The 20,117-nt window shown below is 37.2% G+C and overlaps 1 protein-coding gene across 1 annotated transcript in view; it reads left to right on the forward strand.

Annotated features, from left to right (window-relative positions):
- LOC115210907 (collagen alpha-6(VI) chain-like) overlaps positions 1 to 19,609 on the forward strand; it is a 134,426-nt gene extending 114,817 nt beyond the window's left edge. The window contains exon 6 of the mRNA XM_029779684.2: positions 17,680 to 19,609. Coding sequence (XP_029635544.2) covers positions 17,680 to 18,275 — 596 coding nt within the window. The 3' untranslated portion in view covers positions 18,276 to 19,609. The remainder of the gene's footprint in view (positions 1 to 17,679) is intronic.
- Positions 19,610 to 20,117: the final 508 nt, after the last annotated feature.

Here is a 20,117-nt window from a genome sequence, read left to right on the forward strand (position 1 = left end):
ATTTACTTGAATAGTATGCATTTATATCAAATTGAAGGAACGAGAACGTCTATTCTGTAATGATGTAAACCAGGATAGGACTTCCTTAGTGTTAGACCATAAATTAACGTCAATTTTTGGAGTAAATTTAGGTATGATCTTATCTAGGATAGACTTACTAAGCCGGCCGATATCCGATCTAGTGGGGCATATGAGTCCAACGGCAACAACACAAATGAAAATCGAAATAAAAACAAAAGTTCTTCATACAAACCCCAAACTAATTATAAGAATAAGAAGCGTAGCGTACACAAAGGTAAAAACGGGAATAAATGTGGCGTAACATGGTATAACCCACCCCCTTCAATTACATAATAATATTAATATATGTAGAAAATTATTTAGTATACTAAAGCGCAATTTCCCTCCTTCACACAAATATTACCGTTTATTCTCCCGCAGAAATGTTAAGGTATCCTACTCAACTCTCCCAAATCTAGGTACAATTATAGCTGGCCTGAATAAAAAGCACATATCCGTGGCCGGATATTAAGAATAATACTCCTAACAGCACCGCTCTTAATAAAAATTGCAGTAAGAATAACCATGGTAATAATGTTAATATTCGTCGTATTACAACAATCTCAATCGACACTAATACTGTACACACCAATACGAACAGCGAGCAAGCCCTACTAATTAGTAGATATTATATTGGCATCAGTCAGCCTGCCATACAAGGGATAGTAGCAGTAATAACTCTGCCACAACAACTCATGGTAGTAGGAGTACTGATTCTACCAGATTAATCTAACACCATACCACTCCCTACAATCCTAAAACTCTCTCCGCTAGCTGTAAGGACCACCCATCTACTTCCATTCATGTTGTCAATATGCTCAACGCACAGAACATTAACACTTGTGCTGAAAAATTTTCCGTTATATCGCCCACCCTTGTCTCTCTAGTGTCACTATCTGGAAGCGAAATCTCTTATTACAATGCTCAGTACCAACATTCTGCGACCCTGGGCACGGTAACTAATTATAATGGTATTGATATTAGTAATATAAACCCCGGTAACAACCATGCGAACACCAGTAACTCCCGCGAGCTTGAACTATTACACCATAATAACGTAGGATCGCGTACCCGTAATAACAAGTTTCATGTCTTAGAAAATATTGGGTGCAATCGTTTAGACACAATGTCAAGTGTGGTGTACAAGTGTAATGTTGTGACGGAAACCGATACTTATATTTATATCGGTTGCTCCATAAATCTCAAGGAGCGCTTACGTAAACATTATTCTTCATTTAAATTAAGACATGGGGCAGGCAGGAATTCTCTAGTCACGAAGATTTTGGAGCTTAAGGATGACAATGTTAAATTTGATTTGAGTTGGGACATCATTAGGGTCGCTAAAGTGCACTCGAACAACAGATACGGGTGCAGGCTTTGCTGCATGGAGCTGTTTGAAATTCTAATAAATAACCAATGAGACCGTCGTCTTTCCTGTATACATAAGGCTACCCGCACCTTTAAATATTTTAAGAACACTAAACAACTTCTATAATAGCTCCTAACCCAGGACCAGTCAAATTTTATTCCCACTATTATTGATTCAAAAGTCGATTGACCTGCTTAATTGTTTTAAGTCCTACTTTCGTTCTCTACCTTACTTCCTAACCACTCTTATTATACTTGTATGGTATGCTATATTGAAGGAACTAACCATTCTATCTGTGGTGAACTCAGTATTATGCAATAGCGATAGCAAACTAGAAGTAGCAGCTGCACATCCTTGCCAGTTCTACTAAGATACCAAGATACAGTTATTTGTATTGCGCTTGTTAAATAATTGATGGAACACACTCTCCAAACATCTTAGCCACGATTGTTGTCCGGAGTTGTATGGCCTCATTTGCACAGTGGTGATTATACTATCTAATTAAATAATATCAACGTCACCTATATAACATTCGATGTCATTAATCATTAGACTACTTTCTACTGCTGACTTTCTCAGATATCCCATTTAATTTTTTTCTCTAACGCCGTTGGGTTATTATATAACGCCACATTTCTTTGAATGCCTAAATGATAAGTAGTACTCTACTATTACTCCCAGGGTTTTCCTCTCCAAGCAAACATGTCCTAATATTATAAGTGGTCCTCACTAACCCACATAACATATTCGTATCTAAAACAACACCCTATAACTTTCCACTTTACCAGATAAATCATAAAACCTTATTAGTCGATTGCCTTCGTACCTTCCCCCAACTTTCAACCTTTATCCACAGAATACTTCTAAATTCTGTGTATCTCCACCCGCCTCCCTTTCTTCTTTAGCCTTAGCTAGCGAACCCTAAACTCCGACCCTATGTCTATGCATTTATTTTTCTTTACTAGGTCTTCTATTAAAAAATGAGTAAGAAACAGCTGTAATGAACTGACAATTATCCATCGTCTGTCAGTATTAATTTAATTATATATATATATACTAGCAGAATTGCCCGGCGTTGCTCGGGGCTGAATTGCTTGAAAGTACTGTTAATGATTGCACTGAATTATGATGATTATTCAGGCAAATATTGATATAAGTTTACGGCGAATGAATGTATTTGTAAGTGTATAGAAAGCCGTGTAAAGGTGTTCCTACCCCCTCGTAGAATGGTGTAAGAATTGAATGCGAGGTTGCCTTGAAAAGAGCCATGTTATTGTTCTCATAATTGTAAGAATTTGATAGTCGTGGAAGGTGATGTAGAACGTTCGCAGGTGAATAGGGTCTCTTCGTTTTGCACGAACGGCAGCGGATGTGCTGTTACAAAACTTGATGCTGTGTTAAAAGAGAGTGGATTTCATATGTAGCAAGAGAGGAATGAAGCATGGGTAAGTAAATATGTGTAATTTATAAAATATAGAACAATAGCATCTACTCACCATATGTCAGACCGGCAAGACTGTAGTGGTGCTGATTAGGTGAATCACAATACAATGGTGGAGATGTTTTCATTGATGGGCGTTTTGATTAAATTTGTTGTTGTATAAAATGATCTGTTGATTAGTTTCGAAAGTGTATGTTGCGATCGTGTTGTCGCTCATGTAAACTTTAACAGTGAGAGTGTAGATGTAGGGGGTAGATGTGTCATGTACGTTGGATATAGAAGATGAGGCTGGTGGTTTGATGATGAATGGATAGAAATAGAGTTGAGCGAAGGACAGGTGTTGGTTAAGTGTGAGTTAATGTTATGAAACGCCTAGAAATGTAAATGCCGTCATAAAAGAGAGTCGTATGTAAGAGAAATACTAACGTGTTTGAAAATGATGAAACGTAGTAATCCTATAAAACCTCCTTGTACACAATGTTTTTTGTTTTTCGTTGTGGAAGGAATGCGAAAGCATCACTGTTGCTGCCGACACGCGAGCAGCCAACGTAAAGCTGACCATGAGAGAAACATGGCTCTCCCAAATGTATTCCTGCCACAGACAGTGTTTAATCCTGCACTTTGTTAATTGACATTGCGAAACATGACCTTACTGGGAACTGGGACCTCTGAAATATGAAAGATAGGTCTGCTCCTGATGGGAAAAGATGCATCCTAGGTATGAGCACAACGTTGCCTCGACCGCACCCTGTGATAATGGTGGCCTCAATCAGATTGGGAGATAAGGACTTAACGATCAAACGTGTGCCATTACATTGTTTTGGGGAACCAAATTTCTAATGAGCATTATAGGGGCACCAACTTTAAGTTTGAGAATGTGTGGTGGTAGTCCGGGGGGGGGGGCTCAAAGGAATTGAGTACCTCTATTGGATAATTGATGACGTCGTCTGGGTCAGGAGTTGTATCGATAGACTTATATACATAGACATCCCCAGGAATGAGTTTTAGCATTTCATCATTAATATGGTGAACAGTTTTATTCCTCGGGGCCAGAATAGCCCTTTGGCCAATCCAATCCATATTCTGATAATTAGCTTGTAGATCTGGGAATACTGCATCTCTGAGATCAGAAGGCGTGTTAACAATGGTACAAATGGAATTGATGGCAATATTACCATTTTCATCCCCTGGTATTTTGCCTTCGCCAAGTGCAAGGAGGGTGTGAGAAAATGCTGCTGATGTGATATCACGTTGCATATGAGCACGCATATTGGTGTGAAGTTTGAGAGTCTTCACCAGTGGCCACAATGTGGATGACTTAAGACACGCACTTACAGCATCAGCTCTAGTCCCTTTGGGAATAACGGGAAGTGTTTGTCGGAAGTCCCCTGAAAGAAGAAGTGTTATGCCTCCCATGAGAGCTGAAGAGTGTTTGATGTCTCTGAGAGATCTATCTAGTGCCTCAAGAGCACCTCTGTGGGCCATCGTGCATTCATCCCAAACGATAAGCTTGCATCGTCTGAAGACTTCTGCCTGATCGGAGCTGTTACTGATGTTGCAAGTTGGTGTCTCAGTCTTCGCTAAGTCAAGTGGGAGTTTGAAAGTAGAGTGAGCTGTCCTGCCACCTGGCAACAAAGTAGCCGCAATTCCAGATGATGCCACAGCTAGGGCAATGCCTTGTGTTCGCCTAATCTCAGCCAATATTAATTTGTTGACAAAAGTTTTCCCAGTGCCCCCAGGAGCGTCCAGGAAAAAAATGTCCCCAGCTTTGGCCCGGACTGAATTAACAACGGAGTTGTAAGCGAACTTCTGTTCTGGAATGAGCTTTGGCTCATTGTCGGCTATGTACTCGGCAAGCTCGTCAACATTAAAACATGTCTCACGCAGCAAATGTGAAGACAGAGTGTTTGTGAAGACAGAGTGTTTGTTGAAGGTAGGCCATAGACCGGCAAGGCACTACCGCCCATATCGAGTACAGTATCTTCGATTTCAAGCAGCGCCCTGTTGTAAATGAGGTCAGTGTACCCCACCTCCATTGATGGATGTAGCGATTGAGCGTGACGTAGGAAATCTTCAGACATATCATCTTTGTAGGTAAACCATAAAGAGGCGGGATTAGCCAAGTCACACCATAGTAATAGAATAGCGAAAAGCGATCTGATTTTTTTAGGAGATTTTAATGAAACACCTTCTGCCATAGTGGCGCCCCATTGTGAATCATCCTCCAAAAGTCGACGCCGAAAACAGGCTTCACGGAAAGTATCACATAATACACCATCAACAGTTCTGATGTCTTGAAAACTTTGTGGGCCTAAAACCTCATGGAGGAGAAGGCGCAGGTGAAAACAGTCATGTTGGTTTGGAGGTACAGTGTAGACTCTTCCTAGACAACTGTTAAACTTGACACCAGGATGTCCTTCAACATCCTGACCCGACTTCCTACGCACCCAATTGTTGTTTGACCACACGTAGTAGGACGGGACCTGAGGGTATAAAAGTGTTTTAGCAAATGTGCCAAGTTGGCAAAGCCTAAAGAAACCGGTCAAAGTTGTTTGTTTTGGATTTGCCGCCAAATCAGCTGCAGTCTGTTCAGTAAAGTAAGTTCGTTGGCCATTTTCCAAATGAACCGCTAGTTGTATGATGGCGGGGTGCCTTTGGTGAAGTGGAAACCCGAATATCCGCCAAAAAGCTTCACCACTGCTTATGTACCGACCTGCCATGTACTGTGACACCTCGTCCATGCTATTGTCCTTTTGAAGGCCAAACATGGCAGCGTCAGAACCCTTGTTAACATATTTACATATATACTTTATAGACTTGACTGAATGACAGAACTCCACATTTATGTGAGCGTTAAAAGTTTTCATCAGAAATGGACAGTACGGCACTACCCACCTATTATCCACTTGATGACCCCGTAACGTTATAGTGAATCCACCATTGTCAGGGTGCCTTCTTCTGTACAGTGGGTATCCGTCGCGGCCGGTCTGGGTCTCGTCCACGAACCTCTTTGGGTACCGTTTAGTGCACACGTGGTCTTTGTGGCATGAGGAGAACTTTTGAAAACCAGGAGCGCACGGACCGTGTACCATGTGTGCCTTCACAATGTCGTACAGCTGCCGGTTAACAGTTGGCTCCGGAATTTCTGCTGCAATGAGATCATCAAGAACTGTTGGGTCTATTTTGTTGACCAACCAAAGCAAAATGTGCGCGTGTGGCAACCCTCTTTTCTGCCACTCAACAGTATACATGTGGCAGTTAACAGGCCGAAAAACCTGTTTTTTTTTATTAAAAGAATGAGCTTAGCCAGTTTCTGCCTGAAAACCCTTGCAATAATATCATGGCGATGATAGTACTGCTGCCCTGGGAAAAGTTCTCGCGTTACCTCAACCCACTTTGGGTTACATGTAAAGGTAATGAATAAATCGGGTCGCCCATAATGCCGAACGTAAGTAATAGCGTCTTGTGTTCGCTCGTGCATGTACCGTGGGCCCCCTATATAGGTTGAGGGGAGAATGCACATTTTGCCGATATTGCGGGCGTCAGTGTCATTCTTGGTGAATGAAATGTGGAAAATTGTAAACCGTGGAAGGAAAAGAAATAAATATTAGCAGCTGAAAGAAATTTTTTATGCAAGTATAGCGACAGAGTGTGTAAAATGTATAGAAATTTGAATTAAAAGCCAGAAAAGAAAGTTAGATTTGCAAGAAAGGAAGTAGTTTACGTACATGTTCGAAATGTGAAGTGCTGTTTAATCAAATATTTGCGTAAAGTGTATAGAAACGTAACTTGAAAAAGATAATGAATTGAAATTTTTAAGAAAGGAATTTGTTTACATACATGTGTGAAATGGCAAATGTTTGTGCAGTTGTCCGAAATGGAACCAGGGTAAATGTGTGGAACTGATGTATTATAATGAATAGTCCTTCTTGAACTGAAAACCAGTGGTGTAGCATATAAGAGCATAAGAGATCTTCTTCTAGCCAAAATGGATGACCAGTCTGAATGGCTCACCCCTGTCACACACACACACACACACACACACAACACACACACACACACACACACTCACACAGACACACACACACACACCACTCACACAGACACGCACACACACACACACACACACACGTTAGCTTACAATGTCTGTCAACAATTGACACTGTCGTATATATTAGCGTATCTATGTGTCTAAAGAGGAAGTGGGAGTAATAGGCAGAGTAAAGGCTTCAAAGTAAAAGAGTTAAATGTTAAAATATTGAGTTTTCTCGAATTTTGTCTTAAGTGGGGGTGAAATTGAAAGAAATTTTGTATGGCATGACCGAATGGAAGTACTTGTAAAAATCATAGGTAAACTGTAATTGAAGAAGTTGTGTGAGGAGTAAATCGTTATGTATTTATTTGTTTCTGTTTGCTGTTTTTTTTTGAGTAGTGTTGTAAGGTACACTTGCAAAGAGAAAGTAGTAGAAATTAGGGTGATAGCATGAGTGAAGCAGTTCGCTCCGTTTGTGTGTGTGTGTGTGTGTGTGTGTGTGCTGTAGCACACACTAAGAAAAGCACTTCACTTACACACCACAATGCGAGTTTTCTCAAAATGTTGCTTAATTGGTGGTGAAATTTGAAAAACTGTACCTGGCACGACCCGATGTATTCTACTCTTAATAATGCTAGGTAAATTGTAATTGAAGAAATCCTATATTGTAGATTTCTATAAGAGACAAAGGGAGGCAGATAAAATCTGCCTTTTATAATAAGAGATATATATATATATAACAATAATGGAGGATAAAACTTTAAAAAAAAATTATCAGCATATAAAAGGAAACCGAATAAGCTGAAATTATATGTATAATTATAAGGGCTCCGAAAGAAATTTTTTAGCCTATATGCTGGAAAATAGACGCTAAATCGTTTCACCACTCAAAGAATTCACAAACACATGTGCTGAATTTGACGCAACAAGCCAACGGAAATTATTAATAAAATAGATAGCCCTGTATCAGCTAATTTCTGGATCTGCCCAATGGATCTTCCGTCTTCAGCAGGACATGCTTAAGAAATAAAAAAAATATTTATTTATACTTACAGGAAAGCAAAACCCCAAATACATATAAAAACTCCAGATACCTTAGGAATGAATTTCGTAGCTTGCCTCAACAATATGTCTATTCGGTCGCCATAGCAGTTAGGTAGCTATGCTGTCCCGAAGTGAAGAAATTTTTCAATTACAATAATAGGGGATAAAACTTTTTAAAAAAGTTTGTGACTTCTTTGAGTGGTGAGACATATAGACTAGAAAATTTCTTTTTAAGTCCTTATTATAATTATACATATAATTGTATGTGTGTATATATACATATATATATACATACATATATATATATATACATACATATATATATATACATATATATATATACTATATATATATATATATAGATATATATATACATATATATATACATATATATATATATATATATATATATATATATATACATACATATATATATATATACATATATATATATATATATCATATATATATATATATATTATATATATATATATATTATATACATATATATATAGATATATATATATATATATATATAATATATAATATATATATATACATATATACATATATATACATATACAATATATATATATATATATATATACATATATTATATATATATATATAATACATATATATATATTATATATATACATATATATATATATATATATATATATATATAATAATATATATATTATATACATATATATATATATATATATATATATATACATATATATATACATATATATATATATATCATATAATTAAGGGCTAAAGAGGGTTATTCTAAAGCCAAATACACTGTTTTATCCACTTATAATCCGCTTGTTACAGGAAAATTGAAACTGAAAACGGGCAACTAACCTTTAGAAAATTTAAATTTCGTTATCTCTATATTGAATCAATTTCGGACTTAATCTTATAAAAAAAGATATATTCCTTCTTCAGTAGAAATTTCGATGGGATATAAATAAAATACTCACGTATGATCATGGAAAAAGCACAAGCTAAAAACATAACTACACTTGAGTACATCATTTATATCTAAAAATAAAAATTCTTTGGTCAGCCTCAGAAAACAACGTCCAGACCTTTCGCCGCTACAAATTGTAATGGTTACCAGTCCTCCTGTAGCAAGCATCGAGTTTACTACTAAGCAATATAGGATGAAGTCCCTTACTCTACAGCAAAGGAATTCATCAGGAAGCGTGGGCAGTATATTTAAAAAAACCGTTACGGTTGCAATATACATCATATAATTAAGGGCTAAAGAGGGTTATTCTAAAGCCAAATACACTGTTTTATCCACTTATAATCCGCTTGTTACAGGAAAATTGAAACTGAAAACGGGCAACTAACCTTTAGAAAATTTAAATTTCGTTATCTCTATATTGAATCAATTTCGGACTTAATCTTATAAAAAAAGATATATTCCTTCTTCAGTAGAAATTTCGATGGGATATAAATAAAATACTCACGTATGATCATGGAAAAAGCACAAGCTAAAAACATAACTACACTTGAGTACATCATTTATATCTAAAAATAAAAATTCTTTGGTCAGCCTCAGAAAACAACGTCCAGACCTTTCGCCGCTACAAATTGTAATGGTTACCAGTCCTCCTGTAGCAAGCATCGAGTTTACTACTAAGCAATATAGGATGAAGTCCCTTACTCTACAGCAAAGGAATTCATCAGGAAGCGTGGGCAGTATATTTAAAAAAAACGTTACGGTTGCAATATACATCATATAATTAAGGGCTAAAGAGGGTTATTCTAAAGCCAAATACACTGTTTTATCCACTTATAATCCGCTTGTTACAGGAAAATTGAAACTGAAAACGGGCAACTAACCTTTAGAAAATTTAAATTTCGTTATCTCTATATTGAATCAATTTCGGACTTAATCTTATAAAAAAAGATATATTCCTTCTTCAGTAGAAATTTCGATGGGATATAAATAAAATACTCACGTATGATCATGGAAAAAGCACAAGCTAAAAACATAACTACACTTGAGTACATCATTTATATCTAAAAATAAAAATTCTTCAGTAGAAATTTCGATGGGATATAAATAAAATACTCACGTATGATCATGGAAAAAGCACAAGCTAAAAACATAACTACACTTGAGTACATCATTTATATCTAAAAATAAAAATTCTTTGGTCAGCCTCAGAAAACAACGTCCAGACCTTTCGCCGCTACAAATTGTAATGGTTGCCAGTCCTCCTGTAGCAACCGTAACGGTTTTTTTAAATATACTGCCCACGCTTCCTGATGAATTCCTTTGCTGTAGAGTAAGGGACTTCATCCTATATTGCTTAGTAGTAAACTCGATGCTTGCTACAGGAGGACTGGTAACCATTACAATTTGTAGCGGCGAAAGGTCTGGACGTTGTTTTCTGAGGCTGACCAAAGAATTTTTATTTTTAGATATAAATGATGTACTCAAGTGTAGTTATGTTTTTAGCTTGTGCTTTTTCCATGATCATACGTGAGTATTTTATTTATATCCCATCGAAATTTCTACTGAAGAAGGAATATATCTTTTTTTATAAGATTAAGTCCGAAATTGATTCAATATAGAGATAACGAAATTTAAATTTTCTAAAGGTTAGTTGCCCGTTTTCAGTTTCAATTTTCCTGTAACAAGCGGATTATAAGTGGATAAAACAGTGTATTTGGCTTTAGAATAACCCTCTTTAGCCCTTAATTATATGATGTATATGCAACCGTAACGGTTTTTTTAAATATACTGCCCACGCTTCCTGATGAATTCCTTTGCTGTAGAGTAAGGGACTTCATCCTATATTGCTTAGTAGTAAACTCGATGCTTGCTACAGGAGGACTGGTAACCATTACAATTTGTAGCGGCGAAAGGTCTGGACGTTGTTTTCTGAGGCTGACCAAAGAATTTTTATTTTTAGATATAAATGATGTACTCAAGTGTAGTTATGTTTTTAGCTTGTGCTTTTTCCATGATCATACGTGAGTATTTTATTTATATCCCATCGAAATTTCTACTGAAGAAGGAATATATCTTTTTTTATAAGATTAAGTCCGAAATTGATTCAATATAGAGATAACGAAATTTAAATTTTCTAAAGGTTAGTTGCCCGTTTTCAGTTTCAATTTTCCTGTAACAAGCGGATTATAAGTGGATAAAACAGTGTATTTGGCTTTAGAATAACCCTCTTTAGCCCTTAATTATATGATGTATATTGCAACCGTAACGGTTTTTTTAAATATACTGCCCACGCTATATATATATATATATATATATAATACATATATATATATATAATATACATATATATATATATAATATATATATAATATATAATATATATAATATATATATATATAATATATATATAATATATATATAATATATATATATATATATATATAATATATATATATACATATAATATATATATATATATATATATTATAATATATATATATTATATATATATATATAATATATATATATACATATTATATATATATTATATATATATATTATATATATATATATATACATATATATATACATATATATATATATTTACATATATATATATTATATATATATATATATATATTATATATATATATATATATATATATATATATATATATATAATATATATAATACATATATATATATTACGGTTTTCGGAGAGGAAAGACGTGTTTGCTTTAGCTCTGTGAAAAAACAAAAAGGTTTGCATAAATCGACGAAATAATCTACTAAAAGTAACAAAACGTAGAACTCATAAAGTACATTAAAATACATCAATTAAAAATATATTAATCAAAAACGTAATATATTTCGCTTGAAGCCAAATATAATACAGTAAAGTTAGTTATGCATGCTAGAAACTTCGCCGAAAAAGCACGTGGTGGCAAGTCTTTAATTATCTTCAGCCAAATGTAAGAAGGAAAAAGAATTGTTTTCTTTTCTGTTGTGAAAGAAAACTTCTTCGTACAAGCACGAGGGTTTGGACTGTACCTTTCAAGATAAGTATCGCTTGTAATTGTTTGTTTATTAATTTTTTATTTTCCTTTAATATAAGCTAACATCTCAGTTACGATTTACGACGCCATCTTTGTTTACATTCTGAGAATAACTTTCTTTCAATTTCTGTTTCGCTTTCATATGTTTATTTTCCTGTAATTAGTTTAGAATTAAATAATTCCTTCATTTCCTCACTTTCCTCTACCTCCTCTCTCTTCCCTTACATATATTCCCCCACTTCCAGCTCCTTTCTCCATTCCTTTATCTCTCTTTACGCTTACCCTTTCCCTCTCTCTTGCATATCTTACTCCTTTTCCCATCTCTCCTCCTCCCTTTCATATCCTCCACTTCTCTCATTTCTCTTTCCTTTCCATCTCACCTCACACTCTCTCATATACTTCTCATTCGCCCATTCTTCTCACTCCGTCTCTCCCTCTCTCTCACATCCTTCATCCTGTCTCTCCTTCACTCTGTCTCTCTTTCTCTTGTTATCCTCTCCTCCCCTCTGTTTCTGTTTCTCTTCCCCTCCTCTCCTTCACTCTGCCTCTCTTTCTTTTCCCCTCTTCTCCTTCACTCTGTCTCTCCTTCTATTCCCCTCCTCTCCCCCTACCTTCCTCTATCTTTTTAGCACACCACACCCCCTTGCTTTCCTCCTATCACCCTCTTCATTTCTTTCATAGCACCTCTCTCTTTCCTTCCTATCTCCCTCTCTCTTTCCCTATTTCCCCCCTCTGTGTTTCTCCGTCTCTACCTTTCTCTATCCCTCATTACCTCTCTAGCCTCTACTCCCCCTCTGGACCTCAAAACGAAGATAGCACCAAAGTGGGAAAAGAAAGAGTTAAATCTTCTGCTGAGAGCATGGACGATTGCTAGTGGTGATCCGCTGAACAACATCATCACTGCCGCGCTAAAAAACAATGGATTTCATAGAACCATTGACCAGATAGAGCGGAAGAAAAGTGAGTTTATCCGGTCTTATATGCTTATAACACCACACATCAAAATACTGGACAACATAATTGAAAATTATTGTGGCAAAGCGGATGAGGATGAAGAGGACGAAAAAGAGAAGGAACTCAGAAGTCTCTGTGATCCAGGGGTTCCTCAGGAAAATGGATCACCTACCCCGGTGAACGACCAGGTAGTGAAGGATAGGAGAACCAAGGGAGCAGAAACCGGAAGCCCCCCTGTACCAGTGGTCCTACGAAGAAATGAAAAATTAGAAAAACAGAAGAAAAAAGGAAGGACCGAAAACAAAATAAGGAGGGAAAAGGAGGAAAAGGCAAAACAACCAAAGCTGAAACCCCAACCCACCACACAAACAGCAGAGAACCCCATGGAGGATCCAATGCCACCCAGTACACTTCAGAAACGAAGAAATCTGGAAGGCACCGAATAACCTGTAAGTTCTACCTGTGGGGCAAATGTTGGCATGGTGAGGATGGCAAAAACTGCCGGTTCGCCCACCCGACACCCCGCCAGAACTTCAGGGGACTCAAGGAGAAAAACTTTACCGAGGGAACACAAGAAATGTCTCCCAGGAAAACTTTCAAAATCGAAGTGCGCTCCTCAGATGTTCTGCGCAACGCAGCAGCTGAGCAAGAGTCTTTTTTATGCATGGCGGAAAGAATTGTCCGGCAGCTAACCTGGCTACACCAAGCACAGAGAAGGAACCCTGCCCACCACTATGCAAGACCACCACAGTCAACAGACACGGGATGGCCTCCCCTAACGCCTGCACAGCCGTCACCCCAATACTTTTACTAAATATTGGGGGCCTGTTGCATCAAAATAAAAACAAAATTTCTTTCCTGAGAGATCTTACTGCATCCAATCAAGCCCTATGCATAGCACTTGTGGAAACTCACCTCAACCCTGATATAGAGGACGCAGAAGTACACATACCAAACTATGCCATACTGCAAACAGACAGAAGGGAAAGGAGCCATGGTGGAGTTACTGTATACATCCGAGATGACCTCACACCCCAGGTCTTAATGACATACTCAAATTCGGTATGTGACACTTTAATATAGTCATATGCAATACATATTGCCCACCGGATGCCCCAAATCACATAGGAAAGTTTGAAGATTGCCTCACAAGAATTAAAGAAATCCTCATGAATCTGGAACACCACGTGACCGTATTTCTTATGGGTGATTTCAACTTCCCCAATGTCAAATGGTCCGAAGGTCACATACTCTCAGGAATGAATCATTGCAAGCAAGTACAGGTGGAGACCCTGCTCAACCTCACTAGTGCCTTATTCATGGAGCAAGTTGTACTCAAGCCAACTAGGGCGAATAACATTCTGGATCTCTGCTTCACCAACAATATGGACATCATTCATGATGTGAAAGTGACACCGACATCAGTTTCGGATCACAACATAATAGAGCTGTCTATGTTTGGGCCAAAAGTAACCAGAGACATACAGCCTAAAGGAAGCACCCGAAATCTCTCCAATCTGAACTTCCACAAAGCAGATTGGAAATCGATCCAAAAAGAGATCCTCAGAGAGGACTGGCCGGAATGTCTCTCCACACCAGACATTGACATGAAACTAGAATGTTTCATGTCTTCTGTGCAAGCCGTATGCCAGAAATATGTCCCAGAGCACAAGGCCAAAACAAATAGGAGCAAGATTCCAAGAGACAGGAAGATCCTCATGAGACGACGGACGAAGGTTGCATATCGTCTCAACCAACATCCCAAAAGTATCGAAACGCCCCGCCTAAAAATAACACTATGGAGATCGAAAAAAGGCTGCAACAACCCTATGTGAAGGAGAAAGCAGACAAAGAAGCCTGGGTTATAAAAAACATTAAATCAAACCCAAAGGCCTTCTTTCATTACGCGAAAGAAACAGTCTCAGTGCACTACAAGATAGGACCCTCATCCAAAAGGATGGCTCCCTCACAGACAGTCCAACTAAGATCAGTGAGATGCTGAATGACCAGTTCAAAAGTGTCTTTACCACCCCGTTGGAACACAGACAAGTGAACGAACCAGTGGAATTCTTTGCCGCCTCACCTATAACCAGCGAGGCGGTTACAATAGAATGTATTGGCATTAGCGAAAAATATGTCCTACTAGCCATAGATGAAGTGGACACAAACTCAGCTGCTGGTCCAGACGGTTTCCCAGCAATCCTCCTCAAAGCGTGTAAGCATACCCCTCAAGATTCTCTTCCAGAGCTTTCTTGCGAATGGCAAACTGCCAAGCAAGCTGAAGGAGGGAATAATATGCCCAATACATAAAGGGGGAAGTAGAGCAGATGCCAAAAACTATAGGCCTATCTCTCTGACTTCACACATCAGCAAAGTCATGGAACGGATAGTCAGAAAGAAACTAGTCGCATTCCTTGAGGAAAATAACTTGCTGAGTGATACCCAGCATGGTTTTCGACCAGGTAGGAGCTGCCTGACCCAGCTCTTACAGCATTATGACTGGGTGTTGAGGCAGTTACTCAACAAATCAAATGTGGACGTAATCTACCTTGATTTTGCAAAAGCTTTTGACAAGGTGAATCATGGTATGATATGCCACAAACTGCATGACCTTGGCATAGCTGGAAAACTTGGAGTGTGGTTGCATGACTTCCTGAAAGATAGGAGCAAGGCAGTAGTGGTTAATGGAGCCACCTCTATGAACACACAAATAGTGAGCGGTGTTCCACAGGGCACTGTCTTGGGACCACTGCTTTTTATAGTGGCCCTCTCAGATATGCCCTCAAATGCCTGGATAGCCACTCTGGCCAGCTATGCAGACGATACGAAAGTCTCGCAGAAAATACAGAACCCCAGCGATGTTGCACACCTGCAGCAGGAGTTGGACTCAATTTACAGATGGGCTGAGGATAATAATATGCAGTTTAATGCTGAAAAATTCCAGGTCCTGCGCTACTAGCATCCAAAACTGAATATTAAACTTACAGGATACACCGGTCCACAGGGAATTTCAATCCCAGAGCCTAAGTCTGTGAGGGACCTGGGTATCGACATGAGTGATGATACCTTTTTCCAAGTGCACGTTACCAGGATGGCGACAAAGTGCAGACAACTGGCTGGGTGGATCCTAAGAACATTCAGAACCAGAGATAAGGAAACCATGATGGTCCTCTGGCGGACATTCGTCCTCAGCCGCCTGGATTACTGCTCACAGCTATGGTCACTCACCAGTGTAAAATTAACAGCGGACCTTGAAGCAATCCAGAGAAGATTCACAAAGAAGATCGTCTCTTTGCAACAGCTCAGCTACTGGGAAAGGTTGAAACAGCTAAGACTCTACTCCCTGGAGAGAAGACGGGAGAGGTATGCAGTAATATATGTCTTGAAGATCCTGGAAGGAATTGTGCCAAATTTTGGCATTGTAAGCTACACCAATGCTAGAACGGGACGACACTGCATAATGCCAAAGATCCCAGCAATGCCATCACGCTTCAGGACCAGCTACTGCACAAGCCTGGGTTTCAAGGGCCCACAGCTTTTTAATATTCTCCCAAAGAGTCTGAGGAACATGCACAAAGTAGATGTAGCGGTTTTTAAATCAAAGCTGGACATCTTCCTGTCAAGAGTCCCAGATGAACCTACCTCACGGCAAGAGGTGCAAATGAGAGTAGCTATATCAAACTCCATTCTTCACCAAGTGCCACATATTAGACGAGGTTCGTCGTAATAACAGTGTAGCACAAAACGGCGGTGCATCAGTATGGCCGCAGCTCTGAGCTGAAACTAAGATATATATATATATATATATATATATATATATATATATATATATATATATATATGTAATGTATACATATACAATCTGTCAGTAGTTCACAAATCCGAAAAGAAGCACACTCTAAAGCTTGGCGGGTTTCTTTCAGTTTTACTCTACTAAATCTACTCAGAAGACTTTGGTCGGCCTGAGGCTGTAGTAGAAGACACTAGCCAAATGTGCCTTGCAATGGGACTGAACTCAAAATCATGTGGTTGGGAAGTCATGAGGCTGGGAAGCTATACCTGTTCCTGTATATACGCACATAAAGTAGATGCTTGAAAATACCTGTGGATAGAGACTTGTCCGTGGGTGATTTTATGTTAATTAATCGGATATTTCATTTTCGTTGTCGTCTACGATTTCAGCAGCATAAAGATACTCCTTGTTGTACCATTATTTCCCATATGTATGTATGTATGTATGTATGTATGTATGTATGTATGTATGTATGTGTGTATGCATGCATATGTGTCTGTGTGTGTATGTATGTATGTATTTATGTATGTATGCATATATGTACAGACATATACACATCATATATAATTTATAAGTAGATATGTTTGTTACCCAAATAAATGCCCAATATTCGTAGGTATAAATCTGATATTACAATCCTAGGCAGTAAGTTGTAAATCTAATATTTACCACTAGTATTCGGACGTCTGCCTGTATTACTCACAAACTTTTACCAACTACTAATATTTTATGCAAAACACTATTAACCTTATAAATTTTCATTTCAACATTTAATGATTGAGAGAGAAAAAAAATCTATACGTATATACGTAAGTGCAGTAGTCGGCAAGATTAACCTGGCGTTATGCTATTTGAAACTTATCTTCGCTAAGCATTTTAGAAAGTGTCTGAACATTACAGCTTTTTATTTTTATTTTGAATTAATGTTTACTCTATTCTCATTTCAGTTTGCAACAAAACTCAAGAAACAGATTTGATGTTCGTAGTCAATAACCATTTGATAGGATATAATAAGACAGAGAAAATTGTGAATGTAGTTGCTGAGATTATCGACCTTCTCGGTAACGAATCGCCCATCCGCACTGGAATGATGTACGATGACTGTGAAACAAAAGAAGATATTCCCCTCGGTTCTTTACAAGAAAAAACAGCTTTCATTCAGAGAATAGATAAAATAAAGTTTAATAGTTTTGCGGGGATGATTAGAAAACTCCGATTAAATGTTTTTCCGGTGGAAGACATAAAGACAAAGAATTCATCTCGGCGAATCGGCTTTCTTTTCCTGGATGAAGTGTCAAATATAAACGACTTCAACGTCATTAGAGAAGTGAAACGAAGTTTAGGCAATGGTATTCAGTTATACGTTGTTGTGATCGGTGACAGAGTCGATATTTCTACCATTGAACGTAACATAGCTCCACGGGAACGAATTATTATAATACCATCATACAACGATCTAAAGTCACTGTTGCCTTCAAAATTTACTGAAAAACTTTGCCGCTTAAAAGAATCTTCGCAACACTCGCAACTTGCAAGCACTTGAAATTTGATAAGAGTTATATTTTTATTCAGTGACCAATTTATTTACCAAAATATCGTCTGGTTTCCTTTTGCCACAAAATAATATGAAAACTTTAATGTGTGTATTCCATTGAAACAAAAAATATTTATTTCTAGTTATTTAAAACGCAATCAATAATTAAAGATAACAGTTGCAATATATTATTTATTGCAAAAAGAACTTGTTTATTGGCATCGTGAAGTATGTTGTCCGTTCCATTGTGTTCCATATGTCATTTTCCTCCTATGTCAGAACAATTCAGGTTATAATACTACTTTATTCGCTTAAGGAAAAATTTCCACTTGCAAATAATATTTATTTTTCTTGTAAGATATTTTTTTTTCTCGTTAAAGCCGATTTCTGTTTAAATTAAACGATAGAGGGGCAGTTTGATGGCTAAAGTGGTTATCCAAGATTAGGTAAAAACTATTTTAAGGCTCAGAGCAATAATAACAATATGTTGGAAATTTCTTATCATCATAAAACAACTATAACTGCAAACTATGACACATAAAATTCATACCGTCAGATTCTACTTTATCATATCGCTTGAAAACACGTTCATATTCTAGTTTTGCAGAATATGATATTATAGACCTCACAATAGTTTAGAACAATAAGTTTTAGTAACATGTAATCATTATATAACTAGAAAATATTTTAAAATGAACTACTCAATGAAACACGCGATATATGAAAACGTAGCTGTTGCTATTGTGGAGATATTTTATTAGATATTAAATAATGATACAGCATTATAAATAAAACACTGCACTGAAAATGTTCATATATCAATAACAATCATCCTTTCACAAATTACTGGGCCTTCATAAATTTTTGTAATAAACATGACTACGTAAATACACACACACACACACACAATTTTATTAACGCCGGAAAATCTTCCCAGAGTTTCACGTGACTGTTCGTCAGTCGTGATACAACAGAATAATTATTCTGCTTTATCGCAACTGTTTGACGAATAATTAAAAAATAGCATTTTGCTCTACCTTTTTGGTATTTCAGTGCTATTTCCCCCACCTTGTTTTGTGCTTATGAGCTTGCTTGTGGGTATGACAGATGTCTGGATGTCAATATGTTAATATTTTCCTTTCTTGTTACACTTTTTAGATATAGTATAATTATTTGGCAAATGCCAAATACGTTTGAGTGTATAGCTACAGATATATATGTACTTATACAAAATATAAAATTTGGCTTTGCTATCATCAGGTGTTTCAGAGTTTCATCCCACTGCGCGGTAATTTGGGCAAATATCTTCTAGACCTGTACGGAAACCCATTATGCATGAAACATGAAAAAAGAAAATGGTTAGGTTACCTTCTCAAGTTATGCCGACTCATAAGGGCCGGTTTGCCTGTTTCCATGGCGTGTACATTTTCCACCTAGACGGGAAAACGGTCCGGCGTTGGATTATACAGTTTTGTTTGCTGGGTGGACTGGAGCAACGTGACAATAAGTGCTTTGCCCAAGAACACAACGTATCACCCGGTCCAAGAATCGAAACCACAATCTTATGATCACGAGTCCAACACCTCTAACCACTAAGCTACGCGCCTCCACAAACAAGTTGTCAATTGTGGAACACGACTGTCACTACATAAACCTGATGATTAGTAACGCATGAAAGTACTAGTTTATTTCAGTATTGTAATATTGTAGAACTGTAAAATTGCAAAACTTGCAAATAATAAAACGTGAAAATCAAACTAACTTGGAATTTCATTGATTAATATATATATATATATATATATATATATATATATATATATTATATATATATATATGTAAAAAAGAAGTTTG

This window comes from Octopus sinensis, linkage group LG4, assembly GCF_006345805.1.
Source record: "Octopus sinensis linkage group LG4, ASM634580v1, whole genome shotgun sequence".
NCBI classification, from domain to species: Eukaryota; Metazoa; Mollusca; class Cephalopoda; order Octopoda; family Octopodidae; genus Octopus; species Octopus sinensis.